At 38.8% G+C, this 25,122-nt stretch overlaps 2 protein-coding genes across 4 annotated transcripts in view; one reads left to right on the top strand and one right to left on the bottom strand.

Annotated features, from left to right (window-relative positions):
* The window catches only part of LOC129740024 (facilitated trehalose transporter Tret1-2 homolog), a 100,593-nt gene that overhangs the window by 31,213 nt on the left and 44,258 nt on the right, over positions 1–25,122 (top strand). The window contains exon 1 of one of the 3 annotated variants that reach the window (XM_055731605.1): positions 11,805–12,460. The exons of the other annotated variants lie outside the window; for them this stretch is intronic. The gene's annotated coding sequence lies outside the window, so the exon portion shown is untranslated. Of the gene's footprint in view, positions 1–11,804; positions 12,461–25,122 lie in introns of those variants that run through there. 3 annotated transcript variants of the gene reach the window in all.
* On the bottom strand, positions 4,379–9,784 carry LOC129737929 (uncharacterized). The gene has a single exon (XM_055729099.1). It carries the CDS (start codon positions 9,782–9,784, stop codon positions 4,379–4,381), a length of 5,406 nt encoding a protein of 1,801 aa, XP_055585074.1.

Raw genomic sequence — 25,122 nt, 5'->3', positions numbered from 1 at the left:
GTTGGAAGTTCTGAGTTGGCGGCAATCCAGGATTTTGACCGAAGTCGTATCGAGGCTCTTGAACTTTCCAACTCCATTGGACTTAACGTATTCTGCCGAAAGACTCATGTCCGTGATCACACCCTCGATCTCTACATTTCGAGACGGAATGTAAACATGGTACTCTAAAATGAAATGTTTACTAGCAACAATTTCATTGGCAGCTTTCGAACTAGCTACCACGACCCGCAATTTGTTCGGTGTAACCTTGGTAATATTGGTTACCGAGGACCACCTTGCCAGATCTTTTGTGATCTGAATGATGTTCAATATTTTTCCGTTTGGTTTGGGCCGAAAGAAAACCACCCACGGGCCAGAGAAAGATGGGTTTTCTGGGTAAACTTTGACTCGGGAGGCCACACGAGCTTTTGAGGAAGACGGTTGGGAGATATCTTCTGGAAGCCCTTCAGCACCTGAATGAACCGTTTCATCCTCTGAGACCATTCTCACGAGGGTGCTCGGATCACCCAGGCGCTCAACATTTCCGTGAATAACTCGACCATCATCCACAAAGGCCGATGGGACTAATCCCCCGACTTCGCTCATATTTTATTACGGAGACAAGTTGTCTTCCGCAATAAAATATGATCGAAGAACAATTATTCTTATTATTGATAAAAGTGAAAGATAGCCAAAGAGAGATAAGATTAGAAGAAAAATAGGGAAAATAAAAATAGATACAATAACTTGATTTATTCTGCCAATGCTCCACTCGCACGGTTGTATCAGAATCCAGCGGCTTTGTTTTGTGGCCGTTCTTCGCTCGGTTTTGTTTCAGCACCAAACACCAGCTAAGTTCTTCTTCAAGGTCACCACGTGTTGATAAGAAGAAATATGGCTTTCTTTGCTCTTCGCAGCAGCAAACGAAAAAAAAACCACCGAAGTGGAAAAAAGTTCAAAACTTCACTGCACTAACAATCACTATTGTTGCACACAAATGTCTACGTTGGACAAGCAATATCTGCTACCCGGTCACGGAACACTAATCCGAATTTATCCGGTATTCGGCTCGACGGTTATAACTCGTAACGATTGGAAAGTACGTCCGAACTTCCCGAGAGCTTCAACTCGAATGAATTTGAGTGTTTGTATACAGACAAACATTGATTTGCAGAATCATTTCAATATTATATTAGAATTAAAGTTTGGAAGTTTATTCAAAAAGTATTTTTACTCAAGATACAGATTTTGAGATATATACATCATCAGTTTGAAACAATTTGTAGCAACTTTCTCAATTTATCAAACAATTAAAAAATGCACACGCATGTTGTCGGAAGAATTTCTGGATAAGGCCGATGACATAGTGAGTGCGATGCGATGCGAATCGGCGGAAAATTTACGGACGCAGCCTATGCGAACTCGAGCGGCGGAACAAATTGACATCTGCTTCGCCGCGTTGAGTATGCCAGGTTTAAGCGATAAACATACATTTTCATCAAATGTGGTTCACCGCATTGAATCGCATTCGACGCATCGCATCGCATCGTATTCACTGTGTCATTGGCCTAAGTGTTTCACTATTTTTGTAGAGAAGCGAAGTGTGCTTCTCGAAATCCGGCTATGGTATTTCCGAGGCGGTAGATCATTTGACATACTTACTTGTGAAAATTTATATGACACAGGGACAAATGGAACACGGAGAGGACGAAACGTTTCCAACAGTACAGAACATTTCCATGGATAAATACGTTTCGAGCACAAATGGTAGGAGAAAGTCGGGTAAGACGGACACCCTAAGGTAGAATAGCAATATAAAATCAGATATTGCTGTATTTATCGTAGTTTTCGTGCAGATGGGCAGTTTAGGTCGATCGGTCACGAAAGGTACACTCCGCTTCCCGCACGTGCAGATGGCTTGCCAAACCAGAAATTCATTCGCAAAATTTGGACATCTTCTGAGTGCGGACATGCTCCGGAACGCTGAAGTTATCCTTGGCCGTGAAAATCAGGTTGCCGGGGACCTGTTTGAAATCGGCCTTCACATATGTTTCGTCGTCCATGATGCAGCATTCAACTTTCGTTAGCATGTTGAGGTACAACTTCCTGGCACGGGTTTTGGCGGACTTGTTCTGCTTCTCGTCGCGATTAGGGGCCTTTTGTACCTTGAGCGTTCGAAGCCCAGCCTTAGTTTTAGCCTTCTGGACAAAACTTCGGTTTCGGTGCAGCTTCTTAGCCACATCTCAAACGGAAGCGTTCGGGTTTCGGTTGAAGGCCCCAACTACGCGATTGTGATTTTTGGTGTTGTACGGAATACTTTCTCCTTCACTTCTGGCCTTCCGATCGGTGGTCAATCGTTCCTCGAACCGCTTAATCACTCGCGACACCGTGGATTTCGCGATTCCCAACGTTTTAGCGATGGAACGATGCGAGAGATCCTTGTTATGGGGATGAATGCGCGAGATTTTATCACGAACGAGCAGTTCTTTCAACTCCATTTCTTTAAAACTTGCAGGTTGTAAACAATGCACTATGAGCTAAATCCACCCAAATTTTCATTAAAATCTACCCAACGGTTAAAAAGTTAGAGCAATTTCATAGTGTGGCAATTTCATCTTGGACACCCTTAAGTTAGATTCTTATTTTGTAAAAAGAATGATGATGTAATAAACCAGATAAACTAACCAAGTTTTCCATGTCACAAGTAACATGTTATTGTATCTTTTACCTAGACACAAATTGAAGCCGTCTGTTCTACTAAGATGTTGGTTTATTTATTTTTTAGTTTAGATCATATTCGGTTACACCCTTTCGAGAATGAGGTACCTCAAAAGTTGATTCGTAACTTTTAAACGGCGCAACAGATGGCACTGTTTCTCGTCAATTTTCAACGGCTTGTTTGAATAACAGCATTTGATCTTTTTCACTGGTTCCTGGAATATTTTTATTCGAGCTTGTACCACTGATAAGCTGATATAACTCCCCCTGCTTAGAAGAAAAATATTCATTGCCCAGAGCTCCTGGCGCCAACTAGCTCATCATTCCCTAAGCTTCGTTTCCCGATCATGTAATGATTCCAATAGCTAAATTTCGATTTTTTCGAAAATCATTCAATTTTCATTTGACAATTGGAAAATATGTTTTATGAGGTCTGTAACTCATTTAGTTTAAATTTTAATTTCAGGGTTTCGGATCAATTCCATTCCTATTGAAGAAGAGTGTATTATTTTTTGAAAATTTTATCCAAAGGGGTAATTTGATTAAATTTCAGATGATCTAAAAAGTATATTCTCTAATAAAATGCCTAGACTCAATCGTTCACCAGAAGATCCTTTTTTTAAAGAACTGATATTTTTCCTCAATAAGATAAAGAACATTTTCACTTTGGAAGTCTTTAAATCCATAACTTTTATTCATTTGCTAAAATTAATTCTTAAAAACTGTTGAACTTTAATTCAAATATATTATGAAAATATTTTTTAAATTTAATATCCTATTAATAAGAATAGTTTTTTTTAAATATAAAGAAATGATTTTCATATGTAGGCACGTTATAAATTTTGTTCCTCAAATCTTCCTCAAGCTCAATGAATCTAGTACATTTCAACCGTCGAGACCTTTTTTTCACTGGGAGGAAAACATAACAAAAATTGAACACCATAGCAACTTATGCTTTTACACGCAAAAAAATTGAAGCAGGCCTAAAATGCTTGGTAGATAATGAAATTTCTATATATTTTTCTACGTTTCATTTGAACACGTGAAGTAATTTTTGAATGCTCAGTCTCAATCTGGATTTACATTTTCTCTTTTGCATTATCAGCAGACAGAAATAGCAATCCACTTTTACAAAAACAGAATGCATAAATTTCAATCCGTATTAACGTAATCAACAAGTTGCAGACCCAAACCGCTTAAACATAATTGACAAGCAGAAGTTGTTTCGGACCGAGATAATAGAAAGCCACTTCTGTTCGGTTTGACCGACTATATTAAACTGAATTTCTTACCTCTTTTACAGGAAATGGGAAGTGGTTTTATTCGCGAACCACAAATCGCACTTTGTTCCGTCCTTTGCCTTTCTGTCCACTTTACAAAACTGTGCCTCGTGTACTGTTTCGATTTTACTTTTCAGTTTCGTGTCTTTCAGTGTAGTGGTTTCGTGTGTTTTTATGGCATGTTGACGTTTCGTAGCAAGGTAAGTGTATGTTCAGGTGAGTATCTATTTTTTTGCAAGGTAAGTACAATTTCAGGTAAAGTATTGTTGGTGTTTTCAAGGTAAGTACAATGTTAGGTAAATTATTGTGTAATTCAATTATAACTCATGATTTTTTAATGTGTATTTTTTGTGTAGGTGATTTATTCCGCAACATGCCGGCCGCCGTTGAAACCGACCGTTTCAACCGACCACCTCGTCGTTAGATGATGATGCTGATGAACCCTCGCCTTCGTTGGACTCGATTGGTAAAACTGCGACCTCCGTGATCGCTCGCTTGTATTCGCCAGACGCCGTTTTGACCACCACAACGCGTACTCGTCCGTCGGAACCGGTGACGGTTTGGATGACACGACCGAGAGGCCATTGAAGCGGAGGGTAGTTGTCGAGCTTTAGAAGCACCAGTTGACCTTGCTTAACGTCCGAAGTTGGTCGCCTCCACTTACTGCGCTGATGTAGTTGGCTAACGTAGTCCCTCGACCAAGAGCGCCAAAGATCCTGGACCGAACGTTGCATGTCCTGCAAACGGGTGATGCGGTTAGGCGACAGATGAAGAAGGTCGGGCTCGGGAATAGAGACAAGAGGCTCTCCAATGAGGAAGTGACCAGGAGTAAGTGATGAGAGGTCGTCGGGAGTATCGGTTAAAGGAATGAGTGGGCGAGAGTTTAATATAGATTCAATCTGTGCAACGATGGTCAGGAGTTGGTCCATTGAGAAAGCCTTTTGTCCCATTATGCGGCGAAAATGATACTTAAAGGACTTCACTCCGGCTTCCCAGAGGCCCCCAAAATGTGGTGAGCGGGCTGGGATAAAGCGAAAGATGATGCCGTGTCCTGTGCAGAATTCGCCCCATTCCTTTGACTTGAATTGTTGCTGGAACTCCTTCCGAAGTCGACGCAATTCGCGATCCGCCCCGACGAAAGCGGTTGCATTGTCGCAGTGTAATTCGAGAACGCGGCCACGACTGGCGACAAAACGTTTGACGGCGTTGATGCACGCGACGGTCGACAAGTCAGCGACGACTTCGAGGTGCACGGCCTTCACCACCAAGCAGACGAACAACGCAACGTAAACTTTAACCGACGCACCTTTCCCAAACAGCGGGCGAACGAAAAACGGCCCACAGTAGTCCATTCCTGAATAGGTAAAAGCTCGGGCTGGCTTTAGGCGTACTGATGGTAGCGGTGCCATGATTTGGTTTGTAGTTGTGGGATTGCACCTGAAGCAGATTACGCACTGGCGTACAATCTTCCGAGCTAACTCTCTACCCCGTAGTGGCCAAAAACGTTGGCGGATTGTTGCAAGGAGAAGTGAAGGTCCTCCATGAAGTGTCTGCAGATGAATCGATCTAGCAATCAACAAGCTCAGTTGATGATTTGCTGGCAACAAAATTGGATGGCGGGTATCGAAAGGTGCATTCAAATTTTTCAAACGTCCGTCGATCCGAAGAAGTCCGAATTCGTCCATCATAATATTCAGATTTTTGAGTGGCGATTTCGAGGCGAGTGAGACAGCATGACCAGACTTGGTGTAGCTATGCAAACGGACTTCCGTGGGAAATTCTTGATGCTGTGCGATTCGAATGAGGGACTTGAGCGTAATGTCTACTTCTTCAGGCGACAATGATGATGGTATACGCTCATTTTCTTGAAGTTTGCAGTTTTTTCGAAAGCGATAACAGTAGGAAACGACTCGTAGTAACTTCGCTAGCTCCGAAAACTGATTGAAGATGTTGCAGTTTTCTTCTATTGCGTGAAGAGAAAACATTGGACGCATTTCCACCTCCAGTTCTGGTTTAAATGGTATCGATACAACGCCATCCGGCCATGTTTCAACGGGGGAGGAAAGAAAATCTGGACCATGCCACCACAGCTTATCGTGCAGGATCTGGCTTGCGAGCATCCCTCGAGAAATACGGTCGGCAGGGTTTAATTCCGTCGATATGTGCCTCCATTTGGAACCCTTCGTTAGACGTTGAATCTCTGCAACTCGATTGGAGACGAACACCTTCCAACAGTTGGATCGGGAATTGATCCAGTGAAGAACGACTGTTGAATCCGTCCAAAACGTTACTGATCCGATAATTCTGGTATTCGTTAGCAGATTGTGAACTAATTGGCTGCCAAGAAGAGCTGCGCACAGCTCCAAGCGAGGAATGGATTGACCACGAAGCGGAGCGACACGAGATTTTGATGTGAGAAGATGCGAGTGTAGTTGGCCTTGTTCGTCAGCTGATACAATATAGATGCAGCAACCGTAACCTTTCTGCGATGCATCGCAAAAGCAGTGGATCGTGTATTGTTGTAGTGTGTTCCGCAAAACTCTTCGGGGGATTTGTAACGATAACAGCTCCTTAATGTCGCTACGATATTTCCTCCACCATAGTGCCGACTCTTCTGCAAGCTCAGAATCCCACGATAGATCAGCCTCCCAGAGGGTTTGAACGAACATCTTCGCGTTGACGACTACAGGCCCCAGAAGTCCAAGGGGGTCAAACAGCTGAGACATCTCTGAAACCACAATGCGCTTGGTAACAATTTCAAGTTCTGAGAGAGCAGGAATCTTGAACTTGAAGACATCCTCCTGGGGAAACCATAACAAACCCAAGGTTTTGACTGCTTGAGAACGATCGAGCTCTAGTTCTGTGGATGTCTCCCAGAACTCTTCCGGAACGCCGCTGAGAACTGTTTTGTAGTTTGACGCCCATTTTCGCAGAACAAATCCAGCCGACTTCAACATTTCCATTAGTTGCTTGCAGGTTTCTACCATCGTGTCGTGGTCGTCGTGTCCAGAAATTATGTCGTCTACGTATGTGCCCATTTGAATCACTGGTACGGCAAGAGGATATCGACTTCCCTCATCGATAGCGAGCTGGTTAAGCACACGCGCAGCATGGAACGGGGAACTTGCAAGACCATAAGTCACCGTTTTCAACTGGTAGGTGCTGATTGGATCAGTTGGGCGTTTCCGCCAGAGGATTTGTTGGAATTTTCGGTCATCAGGGTGGACCCAAATCTGCCGGAACATTTTTTCGGCATCGGCAGTAATGGCGAACAATGGCAGGCGAAAATTAACGACAGTAGAGAAAAGCGCTGGCTGAACTGTTGGTCCGACGTAGAGAGCTTCGTTGAGGGACAGAGCGGCTGCTCCACGACAGGAACCGTCGAATACCACTCGTGTTTTGGTGGTCGTACTTTCTGGACGCTGGATGGCATGGTGAGGAAGGAAAAACTGTGGGTTACGCGGCGCGACGCGAATCAACTCCATGTGACCCAAACTCTCGTACTCTGTCATGAAAGCTGTATAGCTGCGGTGCAAATCTTGGTTGATGGCGAATCTCTTTTCCATTTGCTGGAATCTTCGAAGAGCAGCGGTGTATGAATCGCCAAGCATCGAGACCTTCTCTTCCTTGAGTGGAAGGCGAACGATATAACGACCTGTATCGTCACGGGAAACGGTAGTTTTGAAGTGATCTTCGCAGTGTTGTTCGTCAGGAGTAAGAGCTTTACCGTCATCGAAGTTTTCAACCTCCCAAAACCTCTGAAGTTGAGTATCGAGGCTATCGTCAACGCAGATGTGGCATGCTTGTAGTTCTCTATGCTCTGCATTTGGCTGCTTCAATGTACCACAAACGATGTATCCGAGGACCGTTTTCTGTAGCGTCGGAAACTCGGAACCAAGGGAAAATTGCTCGTGTTGAAGAAGGTCGAAGAACAGAGCAGCTCCAATGATGATATCAACACCTTGGCTTATGTTGAACTGCGGATCTGCAAGCGGTAGATGCTTTGGAATCCTCCAGCGAGAAACGTCAATGTGATGGCTGGGTAGCGAGACGGTAAGCTTTGGCAGTACGAGGCAGTCTAATTGAGTAGCGAAAGTTTCAAAACGTGAGGCAATGGCTAACGTAACACCATAGCGAACGTTGACGATGGATTGTCCAATTCCACTAACTGGCGAATTGAGTTTGTTCCGCTTCAAACGTAATTTCTGACAGAGGGCTTCCGAAATAAAGCTGGGTTGAGAACCACTATCGAGCAATGCTCTGGCAAAAACGTATTTATTGTCTGCATCTTTCACTTTTATCACTGCTGTTGACAAGATCACGATTGACTGCTGTAGTTGGGTGTTGACTTCCGCACTTTGACAGGCGGTGATTGGAGGATTATCAACGGAAACAACCGACGGCGTTGGGAAAGGATCGACACGCGACGATAACGGAAACGACGGATCAGGTGGTAAGGCAGACGAATTTTGTTCGGACAGGTTGCTTTCGGCAATATTCGATACGAGATGCGACATTTGGCACGAATGCGACGAAGTTGCTTCAGCGGAATTGTGAGCTGGCACAAATCGATTAGAGGTTGCTGCTGGTTGTGAACCAGGAGCCGACGGAAGTGGAGGCAGGTGTAACAACGAGTGATGCCTCTTCGAACAACTTTTACAGGATCCGCTGGAGCAATTTCTGGCTTGATGTGTTCCCTTCAAACAGTTTATGCAAAGGCCATTCTTTTTGACAAGTTCAAATCGAAGTTGAGGAGAGAGTGCACGAAATTGTTCACACTGGAACAGAAAATGCGCTTGCTTACAACAGGCACACCTGGGCGCATTATCAGAGACGACATGTGACACAACTGATCTGGATTTCGTTTGCTTATTCTCGGATTGGGTGGTTGCCGATTGGGAGAGCTTAAGGGTTTGTACTATTCGAGATCTTCTGTGGATAAACTCGAGAAGTTGATGGTATTTAGGGTAGTCGTCAAAGGCTGATATAAATGTTTCCCACTCGCGAAGTGTTGCAGCATCAAGACATTGGCTCAATCGTTCGATAAGAAAAGAATTCCAGTGGTTCTCAGCACTTTCGAGTTTATCCAGCAGTGATACATGGCGATCAAATTCGTCCGCAAGATCTGCAAGCCCCTGCGCAGACTCCTTTTTCAAAGAAGGAACGGAAAGTAAGGAAGACATGTGTCTCTTGATCAACAGGTTAGGTTTCTCATAACGTTCTTTCAATAGATTCCACGCTACCAAATAATTGTTGGAGGTGATCTCAAGCGCAGAAATAATTCGAGCAGCTTCGCCAGAAATTGTAGCTCTTAAATAGTGCATTTTTTGTACCGCTGATAATTGCACACTCGAATGAATAAGCGAGACGTAAAGATCGCGAAAGGATACCCAATCATCGAGATTGCCGGAAAACTCCTTTAATTTTATTTCCGGTAAACGGACGCTTGAAGAAATGGGAACAGCTGATTGTTGAATGGGAACAGTGGGAGGTGAGGGTGGTTGGGCAGGAATTTTGCTTTGTAACGAGGCTTTTAATTCGTAGTACATATCTTGAAAATCCTTTCTTTCTGGCAGGAATTCTTCCCCAGCATCCTCAAGAACTTCTATTTCCTCCTGCGTTTCTTCAAATTCGTGCCACAACGCATCTAAGCGCAAAATGCGAATTGGCAACTGATCAGATTTATTCGGATCAAACGAGTCGTTAAACGTTTTAATTAAATTAGCGGAACCCAAAATATTACTCCGCCGACGGTAGAGAGTTTTTAATTTGGCTAGTTTGCTACTCGTTTTCTTGGGTGGCGTCATTGTTGCTTAGATTGCTTCGTAAAATAAGTGTCACGTACCTGCATGTGATGAACCACCTTACTCTAACCTCACTTTTAGATGCACGTCGAGAATGCACACGGTCTTTCCAATGTGGATACTGTTAGCCTAACAGCGATGCTGACGATGATGACGGTGATGTTAGCAAGTCAGCAAACTTACGGTGATGATATCGATGACGACTGCCGAATGTTAGCTAATCAGCTATGCTGACGACGATGACGATGACCGCACGATGTTTCGCACTTCAGCAGTGCTGAATATGGTGATGATGACGGCGACTAAAATCGCAAAGGCCTTTTAATTCTCGGCTGCTGGACCGGATCGTGGCCAGTGGAACGATAGGCTGCTGGGCCGGATGGTAATCCGTGAATATCGGCTGCTGGACCGGATAAATTTCCTGGAGCGACAAATTGCGATGAAATTAGTCCCACGTGGTGGCAGACTTTCGTTGTGCAACTATTATCCCGGGTTTCGGCACCAAAATGTTTCGGACCGAGATAATAGAAAGCCACTTCTGTTCGGTTTGACCGACTATATTAAACTGAATTTCTTACCTCTTTTACAGGAAATGGGAAGTGGTTTTATTCGCGAACCACAAATCGCACTTTGTTCCGTCCTTTGCCTTTCTGTCCACTTTACAAAACTGTGCCTCGTGTACTGTTTCGATTTTACTTTTCAGTTTCGTGTCTTTCAGTGTAGTGGTTTCGTGTGTTTTTATGGCATGTTGACGTTTCGTAGCAAGGTAAGTGTATGTTCAGGTGAGTATCTATTTTTTTTGCAAGGTAAGTACAATTTCAGGTAAAGTATTGTTGGTGTTTTCAAGGTAAGTACAATGTTAGGTAAATTATTGTGTAATTCAATTATAACTCATGATTTTTTAATGTGTATTTTTTGTGTAGGTGATTTATTCCGCAACAGAAGTTGCAATCCATATTTACAGTTAAAAATAAGGCAAGACCTCAAGACGCATTAGGTAAATCAACAAGCAGAAGTCTAGAATCCACCTTTTCATTTTCGACAGACAAAAGACTCATTCCTCTTAAAATAATCAACAAGATGAATGACTAAATCAACAAGCACAATGCTCTATCGCTTTCAACCAAATTAACAAGCAAGAGCCTCAATCCGCTATTTCTTTATCATAAGACATACATAGGTCTTAATACCTACTACACCTTCACATTTTCAAGAAGTAAGAGTCGCATTTTCATTTTCAATAGGTAGAAGCCTAAATTTGCTTTCATATTTAAAACAAACAAAAGTTTCAATTCGCAATCACATTTTCAACTAACAAAAGTCTCAAATCGCTCAAACGTTTTGAACAGGAAGAAGTCTTTATCCACTTAAACAAAATCAATCCATTTTCATATTATCAAGAAGCAGAAGTCTCAATCCGTTTTTATAATTTTCAACAGACAAAAGTCTCGATCTAATTTATCGAATTTATCGATTTATAATTTTCAGCAGACAAAAGTCTTGATCTAATTATCTAATTATTAAAAAGCCTAAATCCACTTCTACTTTTTCAATAACCCCAGGTCTCATTCCACATTTACATTCTCCACAAACAAAAGTCTCACTCAAAAAGCAGAAGTTCCAACCCGCATTTTCCATTTTCAACAGTTGTAAGTCTTAATCCACTTGTAAATAATCAATACGCTGTTTGAACGTCCACACTGAATATTTGAGCCCCTCCCATAGCTGGGCACCTCTGAGCTTGGCCCAGCTCGTGTGATGATAATGCATGTGTTTTTTTATATTTATTTTCACCGGTTTTTCGTATTTGGCTTCCCGCCCGAACCAAAACAATTTTCATATTCCGCCGGGTGTGATCGGGCGAGGGGGCCTTTCATTGTGGTGGCTAGTGAGCGCAGGTTGGAGCCGCTCCAAAAAGAGAAAGAAAGAGAGTTCCTTCGTTGAACCTCGTCGCCGCTCGCCAACGTCTTTCTTGGCCATTCCTGGGTTGGGTTGGAGCTGTAGGGATTAGGCACTCCGCCCCACCATGAAGCGGACGTTTCCGAACCCGGCTGTTAGGTTACTACACTATCCAGTTATAGCGAGTTTCAGTCGTGGAGGCCTGTCTTTCACGATTCCTCGTGTTGGTTTTCCATTCCTGCCGCCGGCCGTCCATCTTTCTGTATCACGAGTCACAACGCACGCACTTCGGGTGGCGGATCCGAAGAAAACCAAGTTTTGTTGTGTGGTGTGTCTACTACAATATTGAGTAGACGTAGAGTAGACGAGGAGCAACATCTACATCATACATTTGTATGTAGAAAGAAGGTAGTTCGTCTTTCCGCCAAACAAAAATCGCCAGTCGGCAGCCGCCCAGCCAAATCGAATCGACAGCCGGGTTTAGTTGACGGTTGACTTTCGAGCGGATACGGCCGTTGTTTTTGATTGCTAGGAACCGTTGGCGGGACATTGGAACGACATTGAACAACAATCCATCTGGGAAAAAGTGTGAAAATTTTTTGCATGCGTTAAGAGGGCGGAAAACTGAAAGAAAATTGAAATACTTGTGCTCGTGGGAAATTTTTTTGGACTTTTTCGTGTGTTTGTGACTGAACATTTAGCAGTGTTATTTTGGAAAATATTTTCGAGGAGGTGACGTGGAATTTGTTGTTACAAGTGTTTTATTGTGTATCCCGAAAGGTATGTTTAGTAGAGAATTTAGACGATCTCTCTGTGAATAAATTATACCGAAATAAACTCTAACCACGAAGTACAATACGTTATTTTCAGCCCCATTTTAGAATCTAACTGTTTGTACACGTGTCAAAAATAAATATTTTGATTGAGCAACCGTTACCGTCGATTGGTTTGATTAAAAAACGGTTCTCCAGAATTTGATAGTTGACAAGATAAATTTCAGAAGCAGATGAACTCACTTACCAGAAACCGTTCTGAGTTCTGAATTCTCTAGAGAAATTCTTCTCCAAGCTGATCGTTTAAACTTCACTTTTAAATGATGGAACAGTATTTAGAAATCTTGACTCTTAAAAAAAAGCAGGCGAAAAATTTAAATATAGAAAACGATTCAACACCTTCAGCGTTCAAATTTTATGGGCGATATTAATTTTAAACTCCAACGTTTCGTTGTCGTTTAACACCATCCTCAGGGATTTTACATTTTTTTAATTTAAGTATTTCACTATTTTACCAATAGTTTTTGTTGGTTTGATAAGTTAGATAAGCTCACAACGACTTTTTTTGAGTATAACAAAACACTTATCGAACCTACAAACACTATTTCTAAATTGTAGAATAATAGAATTTAAACAATTGTAGAATCCTTAAGAATGGTGTTAAACGACACCAACGATGTTGGAATAAAAATAAATATCGCTCGTTTCTTAAAAATGTGACTGATTTTCTGGAAAAACTTACTCATTTATGAATGTTTGGATCTTTCTATGTTCAGAATCCTTATCGAATTACTGATTAAATTAAGGAGTTAAAATTTATTGAATTTAAAAACATATGAATTTGAATATTACAATTTCAGTTCAAATTTCTTATCATAATGTTTTAATTCAGTTTTCCTGCCAAAGCTTGCCATACTTGAATTCAACTATCATATGCATATCTCGTTTTTTCGCTTGCCGCGAGAGTGATGCACTTGGAAGCATAAGGGGTTTTTTTTTATTATCTGACGGATTTGCGCCGGGGGTCTTCAGATTTTTCCCGAAATGGAAAATTTGGTTCACTTTTACGACTTAAAACACATGTGCGAAACTGGTGCAACAAACAATGTGCAAAGCTGGTTGTGACCTGGTGCAAAACTGGATATAAACGAATACGTTATTAGATTATTGGTTAATATATAAAGTCAATTTTGCTGCAAACACTCTACAAAGCACGAACAAATAGAGTTTTTTACCTGCTTTGATCCAGGGGTGGATAACAGAAGAAAAATACAAAAAAAGCGCTCAAATGTCAAATTGATCTGATTAAATCACCGACCAGTGAGCAGGTACCAAGTTTCGTTTCATTAGAATGATCATTCTTAAAACTTTTTTTTAAGTTTTTGAGAAAGTTTTGCATTGGATAAGTTTACAAGTTTCACCAAACTGAGAATGCCGCATCTATAAAAAATAGCTTTGCTGATTTTGTTTGGTTCCGGCACGAATTTTTCTCATAAACGATTACAAATCTTTTCGAAATGTTGTAAGAAGTGCGCGCTACCTCTATATGTGAGTGCAGTTGTTCTTCCATTGTTTGTTTTCGATGCAAAAAACAGAGATTTATTGTCATTATTTTTTCATAACTCTTCAAGGAGTTGTTGGCCCACTTTGGTGTCTTCAGATGAAAGTTGCATCATAAATTGAGCTATTCTGGGGTGCAAAATAATCGGTGATGCAGACGATACTTTTAGACGCCATTTAAAGCTTATTTACAATTTTTCATGTTGAAGGTATGTATGTATGTATGTATGGGTCCCCCATCGGTAGCAAGGTCCTGCCTATGTCTGTGTGGCTTGGCCTTCGAATTGCTTCTAGGGCTTCCACGGCCGATGGTTCGTCGAAGGAAGGCATCCAACCCTCAGAAACCTACAATGGTTGGCAACCCACTCCGCTTGCAATGGTTTCTTCGGATTAACCCCAGATGCATTCCTTCTAAAAATTTATAAAATGATTTGGTGATAGTAAGGAAAATTACAAAATATAGAGGTAATATATAAAATAATAATGCATGAAATATGGAAGGAATATAATATATACATAATATAAGTCCAATATGTAAACCATATTTTGTTAAATATTTTCAAAAGGATACAGATCTAAGGTGGAAACTTTTTTTTCCACAGGGTTGGTGCCCACTTTTGTCTTTTAATTTATTTAGAGTTTCAATAGTCAAGCCATTTCCTTGCTTTGGTTAAAAGCTATTCTAAAATCGAATTTGAGAAACTGTATAAAAATAATTTTATGTGAAGTTATGGTTGATCAATTGAAAACAATGTATATCAATATGAATATTTCCAAATTTAGATTTTAATAATCAAAAACCAGTTCTTACCTTATTTTGGAGCGAATACACCTGAAAATCAATATGGGTTAGAAACAGTAATAAGAGTCGTGAAATTGATTATGAATTGAATCAACTACCTAGTTGAAAATTGATTTCTTGTAGAGGTTATGAAAATGTAAAGCTGTAAAAATATGTTTAAATTATATTATATAATGGAAAGTAGGCTGAAAATAGAACCATTAGTTTTACTATGTAGTAGGTACTTGAAAAAGATCTTCCCTAGTACTCGTTTTACTGGGTACAAACATTAAAACAAAGTAATTACTATATATGGAATGGAGATCTTACCAAATTCAAGGAAAACAATTATGTTGATTATTCCCAGATAAATTTGAACATTTGCCATTAATCTGCCAAACATGCCAAAAATTATGTTTCATCCTTTCCAAAAGTTTTAACCTTCCCATGCCGTTCGCAAAATATCCGTTTCGGGGAAATTTGATCTGTAGTTTGATTTCGTTCTCCTGGCTGTAAATGTTAACCGATTTTGATGATATTATATTCATTGTGTAGGTAATTTGTTCTTAATACTCAAAATTTTAAAATAAAGTCGATATGTATTACCAAGTTATCGGAAACTGGTTCAGAAAGTAAAAAGTCCGAAAAATCAATTTTATTTTTAAAATGCTCATAACTTTTGACAGCTTTTCTGTATTTAAGTGTTTCATTGATGTTTGAAATCGTCAAGAATCCATCTATCCGACAATGTATAGATATGTTGGGGTCCAATGAAAGTTTTGACCGCTATCTCAGATCTTCCGGTAGAAAAAAATCTAACTTTAAAAAAACGATATCCAATTTTTGCTTTGCTAAGCTGTATTTCATTTCCCAATGAACCGATTTTCAAAACTCAAATTTCAATTTTTTGACGTTAATTTGATCATTATTTTCATAGAACATACTTGGTCTGTCAAAATTCCTAGTTCTTCAGTATATTGGAATGATGATAAAGAGATTCTAAATGTGCGCTTCGGGTCATATTGACCCGAACGGCATGGGAAGGTTAACCGCCCACATCTTTAACGCCTTAAAAGCTGCAACAGCTACTCGAAATAACTAGAAGTTTCGCTAGAAGCCTTTTCGCGAATCACAGCTTGCGCTCAAGTTTGCATGAAATAAAATAATGGACTGCGAAATATTTTCATCCGTTCTATGAAAATCTCTGCCATTAATATTTACATTAATAAACCTGATGGAATCAATTCATAAAAATAATCTTAAGACACTTAATTAAAAATAACAAAATCGGAGTACTCATCCTGAAAATCAACGTGATCACCACTCGTCGGATAAATTCGGTACTCCATTTGCTGAACAAGGGGGCGTAGCGCTAGTTTCCGCGTCTCGGTTACTTGTAGCAAAAAATCACAATTAATAAAAAACACGGTGTTATTTCACTTTTTCAAGGTTGAGAACTTCAAATCACTAATGTCTAGCAAGACACATATGTGGCGTTTTTTTGAGTTATTGACAAAATAAAATTTTGCTTTTTCATTTTCACCTGAGGTGTACCGCGACCTCAAAAATAAAAAAAAATCTAGAGCTTAATGTTTAGTACATATTCTCAGTGGAGAATCAGATTTATGACAATTTTTCATGTTGAAGGTCATTAATTAATTTTTTCAAGTATTTTATTTGGAAAGGTAATAAAATTTCAATGCATTTTGATATGCTATTTTATAATTTCCGTTGAAAAAAAGCTGAGTTATGTAGCTTTGAAATATGGTTATTTTTTATTTACAAATAAATCTAACCGAGGCTTACTCAAAAAATTAAATTGATGGAAATCTGAAAAAATACATGAATTTTTAAGTCTTCAAAATGAACCAAATTTTCCATTTAGGAGAAGATCTGAAGACCCCCGGCGCAAATTGTCAGATAATAAAAAAATCTCCAAAGCTCAAATGTAATAAATTTCATAACGGAACTATCAAGTGATCAAGTATCCCTAAAACCAAACTTCTGTTATATTTTTAGTAAAAAACAATTTGGGTTTTAGGGGGTTAATTATGAGTTTTAATAATTCTGAATTCGGATTTCTGAAATTTGAATTCTTAAATCATAGTTCTGAATTCTGTCTGAGTTCGGAATTCTAAGCTCTAAATTCTGAACTCAGAATTTTGAGTTCTGATTTCTGAGTTCTGGGATCTGAATTTTGAGTTCTGAAATTTCAGTTTCGAATACTCAACTCCTAATGTGATGTTTCAATTTCTGATTTCAGAGTTTTGATATTTAAATTCTGAGATTTTAATTTTTGGGTTCTTAACTATGATTAGCAATTTTAACTTCCGACTTAAAATTTAGATTCTTCATTCAGAGTTTATTTTTCAAAAGATAATTTTGATTTTTTTTCGAAATATTTCTTGCATATACCCAACTATCGTTTTTGTGTAAAGTTAAATAAATCTGAAATGGGTTTTTTCAATCCCTAACATCTTTAACCAACCCATAATCTCAACTTTATCACTCACGCCGTACGCAAATTTGTTGTTTCACTCGACCATGCAAAGTGATTTAACAAATAGCGGCTTTTTTCTCTACTAAATAGATAGATTCCAATTTGTTCCACATATGAGGCTAGTCTATTTGCTCTCTATAAACCACCCATCTAATCCGGGGAAGGTGACTTTAAACCATTTCCTTCGCGGCTGAAATATTGCAGTTTCATCCATTTTTATCGATGTATGCCTTATTTTCTCATTCTTAAAGTAAAAACTTGAAGACTAAATACCTAATTCAATCGCAATTGAAAGGCAGTCATGCTAATTGAGACTGGAAATTAGATGATGTCCGTTACAACAGTGAGACGTAAAAATCCAGAAGCAGCAGCAGCAGCCGGTTGACACCTTTATGTCAGTCCGAATTGTGAAATAAAGTGAGTTGTTACACAAATCATCAAGTGGGTAAAAATTGGCATACAGAAAACATGAACAACAAAAATGTGAAGATTGAATGGAGTAAACTGAATTCTGAGTATTAAAATTAAAAAATTTTTGTTAGCCTAAGAATTTTTAATTTCTTAATTATAAAGTATTTTGTTAAATTTTGTAATTCTGCGGAAATGTAGAAATGGAAGCAGTTTGAAGACTGCAAAACGTATTTCTCAGATGACCTTTAAAGTTGGTACTTTTTCTACTCCGCAGACTTTTCCATATTTTTTGAGGCTCGACGCATTGTTTTGCTTAGTATGGAAGAGAATGATTTTTCAATATCGGAAATCAATTAGAAAATCCCAATTTAAATTTAAAAGGTTTATTCCACATTCACTCTCAACAATGGCTTGACGCGAATTACAACGAAATGGTAAATAAATGGTAAAAGGTAAATAATGACTTAGAGTTATCTGAACAACTCTCTAGAAGGTCGCTAGCATCAATTTCTAATCTATTTAGCGCAATTCCCTTAATTGATTTTGCCCGTACATGTGCCTATTTATGTGTGTACCTTTGGCGCGAAAGACAAATATCCTTTTTCCTCTGGAAGTTTTAATGCATCCAATCCGACGAAGAACTCCAACTTCTTCTAGAGCATCAAAACATTACGCCGCAACTAAAGGTGGAAGTTGATAATTTTAAAGGCCTCTATAATAATATTTACCAGATACAAGAAGATAAAAAGGTAGAGAAAATGTGTTTTCACTAGGCGCTTTTGACCTAATTACTGGACAACCCCTTCTTTATGACTTCATCAAGCGAAAATTTCAATTGATTGAAGTGCACACGAGTCGTTACTTTCAATTCCGGTCGACTATTTTCGCTACCCTTTACCAATCCTGTATGAATTGCTTTACGCATTCGATTTGAATTGGAAGATATCGATTTATTAAGGCCACCAGCAACATCTTTAATTCGGATCAAACGCATTCTGTTTATGGTCATTATTAATCTGAACTTCTTCGGTTTCCGATGCCTTGAAATACGCTACATTTCAATTTAGTTCTCGAGTAAAGGGATATGCAACTTCCATCCATAGAAGCGTTATTGAATTCCAAATGAAATATTCCCACCGAGCAATCAACGGCTTGAAGACATTGACACAATGGACGTCAATCAGAGAATGGATGTAACCATCAATAAATTTTCCATTAACTACATGCAATGTAAACGTGACGGGAAGGTCGAAAAATTAACTTCATATAAAACGTAAAAATAATCCAAAGTTTGAAATTCTTGGAAAGCTTTGATCGTCGTAGTTTTTAATTCCCAATCCATTCAAGCGTTGGTTACTAGCCCCACGGGCCACATGTAGAAACTCTGAGAACCACGGATTGGCACCCCATGCTTGTTTTCCTTCGGTGGTTTGTGTACTTTCAAAGAAAACAAATGCTCTGCTGGATACTAATAAACACCCAGCGGGTCTTCACATTGGCCATCGGTTAATCCCAATCAATCGCTCTAGAGTTTATCCAGATCCTATCGGCTTACGAGGAATTTTGGGGACAAAACACTAAAGGGTGTCCACGATGAAATTGCCACACACACAAAATTGATTCGCAAAAATCAAGTTTTCATCCAATTGCCATCAAATTTTCAAGGATTGAAAAATATCTATTAAATTTTATTCTACCATGTTACTCGTATTTTATTTACATTCGATACTCAAATGCCCGCACCTTGGTCTTATCCCCGTCCATAAGATTTTGCACAACTTGTGAATCAACAGTTTTTTGAATAATAACCCATACTTTCTTCAGTTCCTCGACTGTCTTCTCTACCTTAGGTCGTTTAAGAAGGTGATGCTTCATAATCGCCCAGTACTTCTCGATGGGGTGGAGCTCTGGAGTGTTGGGAGGGTTGAACATTTTCGGTACGGAATTGACCTTATTGTCGTCATACCACTTCAGCACGTCCTTGGAGTAGTGACATGAGGCCAAATCCGGCCAGGAGATTGTTGGGACGTTGTGGGCCTTCAGGAGAGGAAGCAGCCGCTTCTGGAGGCACTCTTTCATGTACACCTGTCCGTTCATCGTGTCCTGGGTCACTCTGCTTCCCGCACGTACAGATGGCATGCCCAACCAGGAATTTATTCGCAAATTTGGACATCTTCTGAGTGCAGACATGCTCCGGAACGCTGAATTTATCCTTGGCCGTGAAAAACAGGTTGACGGGTATCTGTTTGAAGTCGGCCTTTGACGTATGTTTCGTCGTCCATGATGCCTGGCACTTCCTGGCACGGGTTTTGGCAGACTTGTTCTGCTTCTCGTCGCGATAAGGAGTTTTTTACATTGAACGTTCGAAACCCAGCCTTAGTTTGGCCTTATATATTTAGTTCATCTTTGGTTGGAATACCAAATACTAACTTAAAACTAAGAAATACTACTTAGGGTAAATGTACCCGACCTTGGCACCTAAGGCATGGTTTACCCTTTTTTCGACATTCCTACCTTCCTGTTGAGTGCACCATAGAACATCCTTTGAAGAATTTACTTGCTAACTTGCTTAGAGTTCAACGAAAATATGTTTTCTCTATGGAACTTTCATTAATGTGAGCAAAATGCATTCAAAGTACTCACTGCGGTGCTCCAATTACTTGGCCGCCGTACCAATTGTTTGCCGTTTATATGATCCGATTCTTGGCCACCAGCAAAGTGCAATAGATCTTTACTAACAATGCTCAATTGACAGTTAACAGAATCGTTGGCTATTCTGTTTATAAGGCCACTGACAGGATGACGTCAGCTGAGCGTAAAGCTCTATGCGACGATGGAACGCCGGGCTTCACTCATACAACAAACAGGCTATTGAAAACATTGATGAAATTTGGTTGGAAGGGAAGCACAAAATAAGCTTTCATTTCAAAAAGTCGGAAGTCCACAACAATCCGACACATAACGTTATTTTCACTACCAAACAACTATCTTCATATTGTGGAGTTTGGCTTCATAAAGTAAGAAATTGAAAAATTCCTTGAATGGTATTTTAAAATTTTGCCCTTTTGAATTTGTTAGCTGAGATTATGAGCTTCTAGCAAGAGGCATCTCGAATGCCCGGGGCGTTGCGCAGTGGTTTGACACGCCAAATATATGTTAGAATATAAACCTTCCTAAAACATTTTTTTAATTCGACTCACATCTAATATTTTGAGAAATGATTGGAAAGTAAAGGATATTTTCCTGAACTTCCAAATTCTGTTTCCAAGAAAAAATTATAACAAAAATCCAAAAAATTAAATCTGAGTATATGGTTCCCAAGCAATAGAAAACGATTCCAAAACTCAATTAATTATGTATTTTTTATACTAAAGCCATAAATTGCCTTCGATCTAACAGTTTTCAGATAAGAAAAACATCTTAAGTCTTGTGAGTTGCTTAATTTCACATAGTTTTTTTTTATTTCGAACCACTGTGTTCTGTAGGAGACCACGTGGCATTTGCTCGGCAGACTGCAATGCAAATGCTGTTCGCACGCATACCAATGTACCTTCGATTCATGGTTTCCAAATAGCGATTTTTGCATTTTCAACGTTTGAATATGACTTTTAGTTAGTCGAATCACTTATGTTCTCCCACTTATTTCAAAGCTTAAGTTGATAGAAACGGTCTTATCATACAACCCAATTAGTATGAAAACATTTGTGCGTAGTTTTAAATGATTTTTTTGGGAAAACATTAGCCCAAAAATACTTCTTTAATGAACATGTATTTTTTCAGCTTCCAACACTGGTTGTGTATTTCGATTGAAGTTGCATGCCAAGAAAAGGAACAAAATTAGTTTTAAATTTTTATTCAAAACCTAATAAAATATTTATTCTTTTGTCTTTCTAGTATTTTTTGATTTTTTGCCGAGTTCAACTGTAGGCATGAGTATTTGTTGCAGATTTTTCATATGAATTTCAGCGTATGAAATCGCATGTGAATTTAACAGTTGCACTAGAAAAGTGAGTTCATCTGATTTTCATACGGCGATTTCCAACATAATTGCCTCGGATGCAGATCGAAAAAAATTAACTACTTTAATAAAGTACAAACAATCAAAAAATTCGGTATGCACTTATTTGAAAAAAATAATTCTTTTCGCAATGAAAATATATTCAAAATTGTTTTAGTTCAATTTGGACCTGAAAAACATGAAAAGACATGTTGGCATGCCAAGAATAGGACCATGCCAAAATAGGGCTCACTTACCCTAATCCTAATTTAAATCTACGTTTACACATATCGAAATTAAAAAGATGGTACACCACTTCCATCTGTACCGTTGTAGTAGTCAACACGTACGCCGGAGCATCGTATCGTTGCTGTGTACCTGCAGGAACATTTTACATTATTTATTTTTTCCTTACCTGTATTTCAATCAGCACTTTTCAGTGCTAAAATTATTTTCATTTTCTTTTATTCATATTTTCTCTTTTCTTTCCAGCATGGGGAAGTCTTCGGCCGGCTCAAGGGCCGGAAGAAAACGGATTGCTGAACCTAATCCAGGGCCATCTGCCAAAAAAGTTGAAATTTCCAATTCATTCGATGTCCTTCATAACATCGGTGATGAGGAAATATTCATATTTAATTCTGATAAGAGTACTAAGAAACCTTCTTCTTCTTCTTATACTCTTAAAAACGAAAAGATTCCACCAATAACGGTCACGATTCCTGACTTCAATGCCTTTCGAAAAGAAATCGTCACTTCCGTCAAGGATGTGAAGATTTCTTTTCAGATCGGTCGAAGGGGAACTGCTCGTATATTGGCGGAATCTTTTAATGATTTTCAAAAGGTTTTAAATTATTTGAATAATAAAAAACACCAATTTTTTACGTACGACACTAGAAGTGATCGTCCATTTAAAGTTGTACTTCGTGGTCTCACTGGCGATCAGACACCGGATGAGATCACAGCTGAATTAAATTCTTTGTTAGGTTTTTCTCCAATTCAAGTAATTCAAATGAGGAAAAGAACCAACACGAATAATATCAGTAGTGTTGGTTTTGCTCCTGAACTTTATTTGATCCATTTTAAAAAGGATCAGATTAATAATTTGCAAATTCTTGAAAAGGCTCGTCTTATGTTTCATTGTCGAGTCAAATTCGAACCTTTTCGTAAATCTTCTACCAATTTTCTTCAAAATATTACGCAATGTCGCCGTTGTCAAGCTTTTTGTCATGGCACTAAAAATTGTAGAATGAATGCCAGATGCATGTTTTGCGGCTCATTCGATCATGAAAAATCTAAATGCCTTTTTGGTGGTGATAAGCCAAAAACAGATTTTTTTATGTGTGCAAATTGCGCAGGTAATCATTCCTCGAATTCGCTAGACTGTCCCATCAGGGCAAAAATTATTGCTTCTAGGAAAAATCCCAAAGTTTCCAGAAAAGTTTCTTCTCCTCCTTCCTCTTTTTCGTCTTCACACGTCGGGCCGGCAAACAACCTGCCTGTTCGCATTCAGCCTCGGTCTACATTGGAATCACGGCTGGGTAATACCCGAAGTGATTTTAATGTTACCTGGGCTGATTCTGCGCCCCAGACTCGTTGTTTATCGTTCTCAGAGGTGGTTGAAAATGGGTTTCCCTCTTCAGGTTTAACTAATAAAAATGGGAAAAAACCAAGTCTCAACGTTCATGCGAAGGCTTGGGAAAATCCCCGAAATTCAAATACTTTTTCTTCTCCTTCCTCTTCTGATTCTAACAATTTTGTTGATTTGGGTGAGATTACTGAGGAAAAATTAAAATTTTTGCATCAAAATTTAATGGAAATGATGCAACTTATGTTGAAAGCAAATTCAATGTTTGAAGCTTTCCAAACTTCTTTTAATTATGCTAACAAAATTATTATGACTTTACGATTCCCTCATGGATCCAAATAGATGTTTAAATATTATGAATTGGAACGCTAGATCTTTGCTGGCTAACCAAGACGAGTTCTTTTTATTTTTGAAAACTCAAAACATACATATTGCTGCCATCACTGAAACTTTTTTAAAGCCAGACAATAACTTGAAAAGCAATGCTTTCTTTAAAATTTTACGAAATGATCGACTTGATCGACAAGGTGGGGGTGTAGCTATTGTCATCAATAGTCGTCTCAAATTTAGACTTCTTCCTTCTTTCAATACAAAAGTCTTAGAAACAATTGGAATTGAATTAGAAACTTCTATGGGGAAAATTATAATTGTTGCCGCATATTTGCCTTTTCAATGTAGCGGTGAACAGAAAAATTTTTTGAAGGGAGATTTACAAAAACTCACCAGAAATAAATCTAAATTTTTTATTATTGGTGACTTTAATGCAAAACACCGATCTTGGAATAATATTTCATCAAATTCAAATGGGAATATTTTGTTTAATGACTGCTGTGCAGGTTATTATACTGTTGAATATCCTAATGGGCATACTTGTTTTTCTTCAATTAGAAATCCCTCCACAATTGATTTGGTTCTAACGGATTTAGGCGAGCATTGTAGTCAATTAGTTACTCATGCGGACCTCGATTCAGACCACCTTCCAGTAACATTTTCTTTATCCCAAAGTCCCATTGAAAACCCTTTAAAATCAACTTTTAATTTTCAAAAGGCTAACTGGGAGCGATATATGAATTTTATTGAACGTAATCTAGATGTAAACGTTCCATTGAATTCAATAGAAGATATTGATTTGGCTGTAGAAAATTTGACAACTTCAATAGTCAATGCTAGAGCCGCTTCAATACCTAAAGTTAAACATAAATTTAATCAACCTTTAATTGATGATGATCTTCAGTTTTTGATACGACTGAAAAACATTCGTCGACGCCAATTTCAACGAACTAGGGATCCTTATTTGAAATTAATTTATTGCGACCTTCAAAAAGAGATCAAACGTCGTTTAAATTTCATCCGTAATGAAAATTTTGCTAAAGCAGTAGAGGACATAAAACCCTACTCAAAGCCATTTTGGAAATTAACTAAAATTCTAAAAAAGCCCCAGAAGCCAATTCCTTCTTTGAAAGATGGGGATAAACTTCTTTTAACTAATTCAGAAAAAGCTCAAAAATTAGCCCAACAATTTGAGTCTGCTCATGATTTTAATTTAAACGTTGTAAGTCCAATTGATGCTCAAATTTCCCTAGAATTTGATGATATTCTTTCTAAGCAAATTGTGTTTGAAAGTTCTTGTGAGACAAATATTGATGAACTTAAATTGATTTTCAAAAAATTTAAAAATATGAAAGCCCCGGGGGAAGATGGGATTTTCTATATTCTTATTAAAAAGTTGCCTGAAAGCACTTTAAATTTTTTAGTTAAAATCTTCAATAAATGTTTTCACTTGGCTTATTTTCCCAATAAATGGAAAAATGCCAAAGTAACTCCAATTTTGAAAC

Source organism: Uranotaenia lowii, chromosome 1 (genome assembly GCF_029784155.1).
Source record: "Uranotaenia lowii strain MFRU-FL chromosome 1, ASM2978415v1, whole genome shotgun sequence".
NCBI classification, from domain to species: domain Eukaryota; kingdom Metazoa; phylum Arthropoda; class Insecta; order Diptera; family Culicidae; genus Uranotaenia; species Uranotaenia lowii.
The sequence above is the reverse complement of the archived record's forward strand: the minus strand, read 5'-3'. Positions and strand labels throughout refer to the sequence as shown.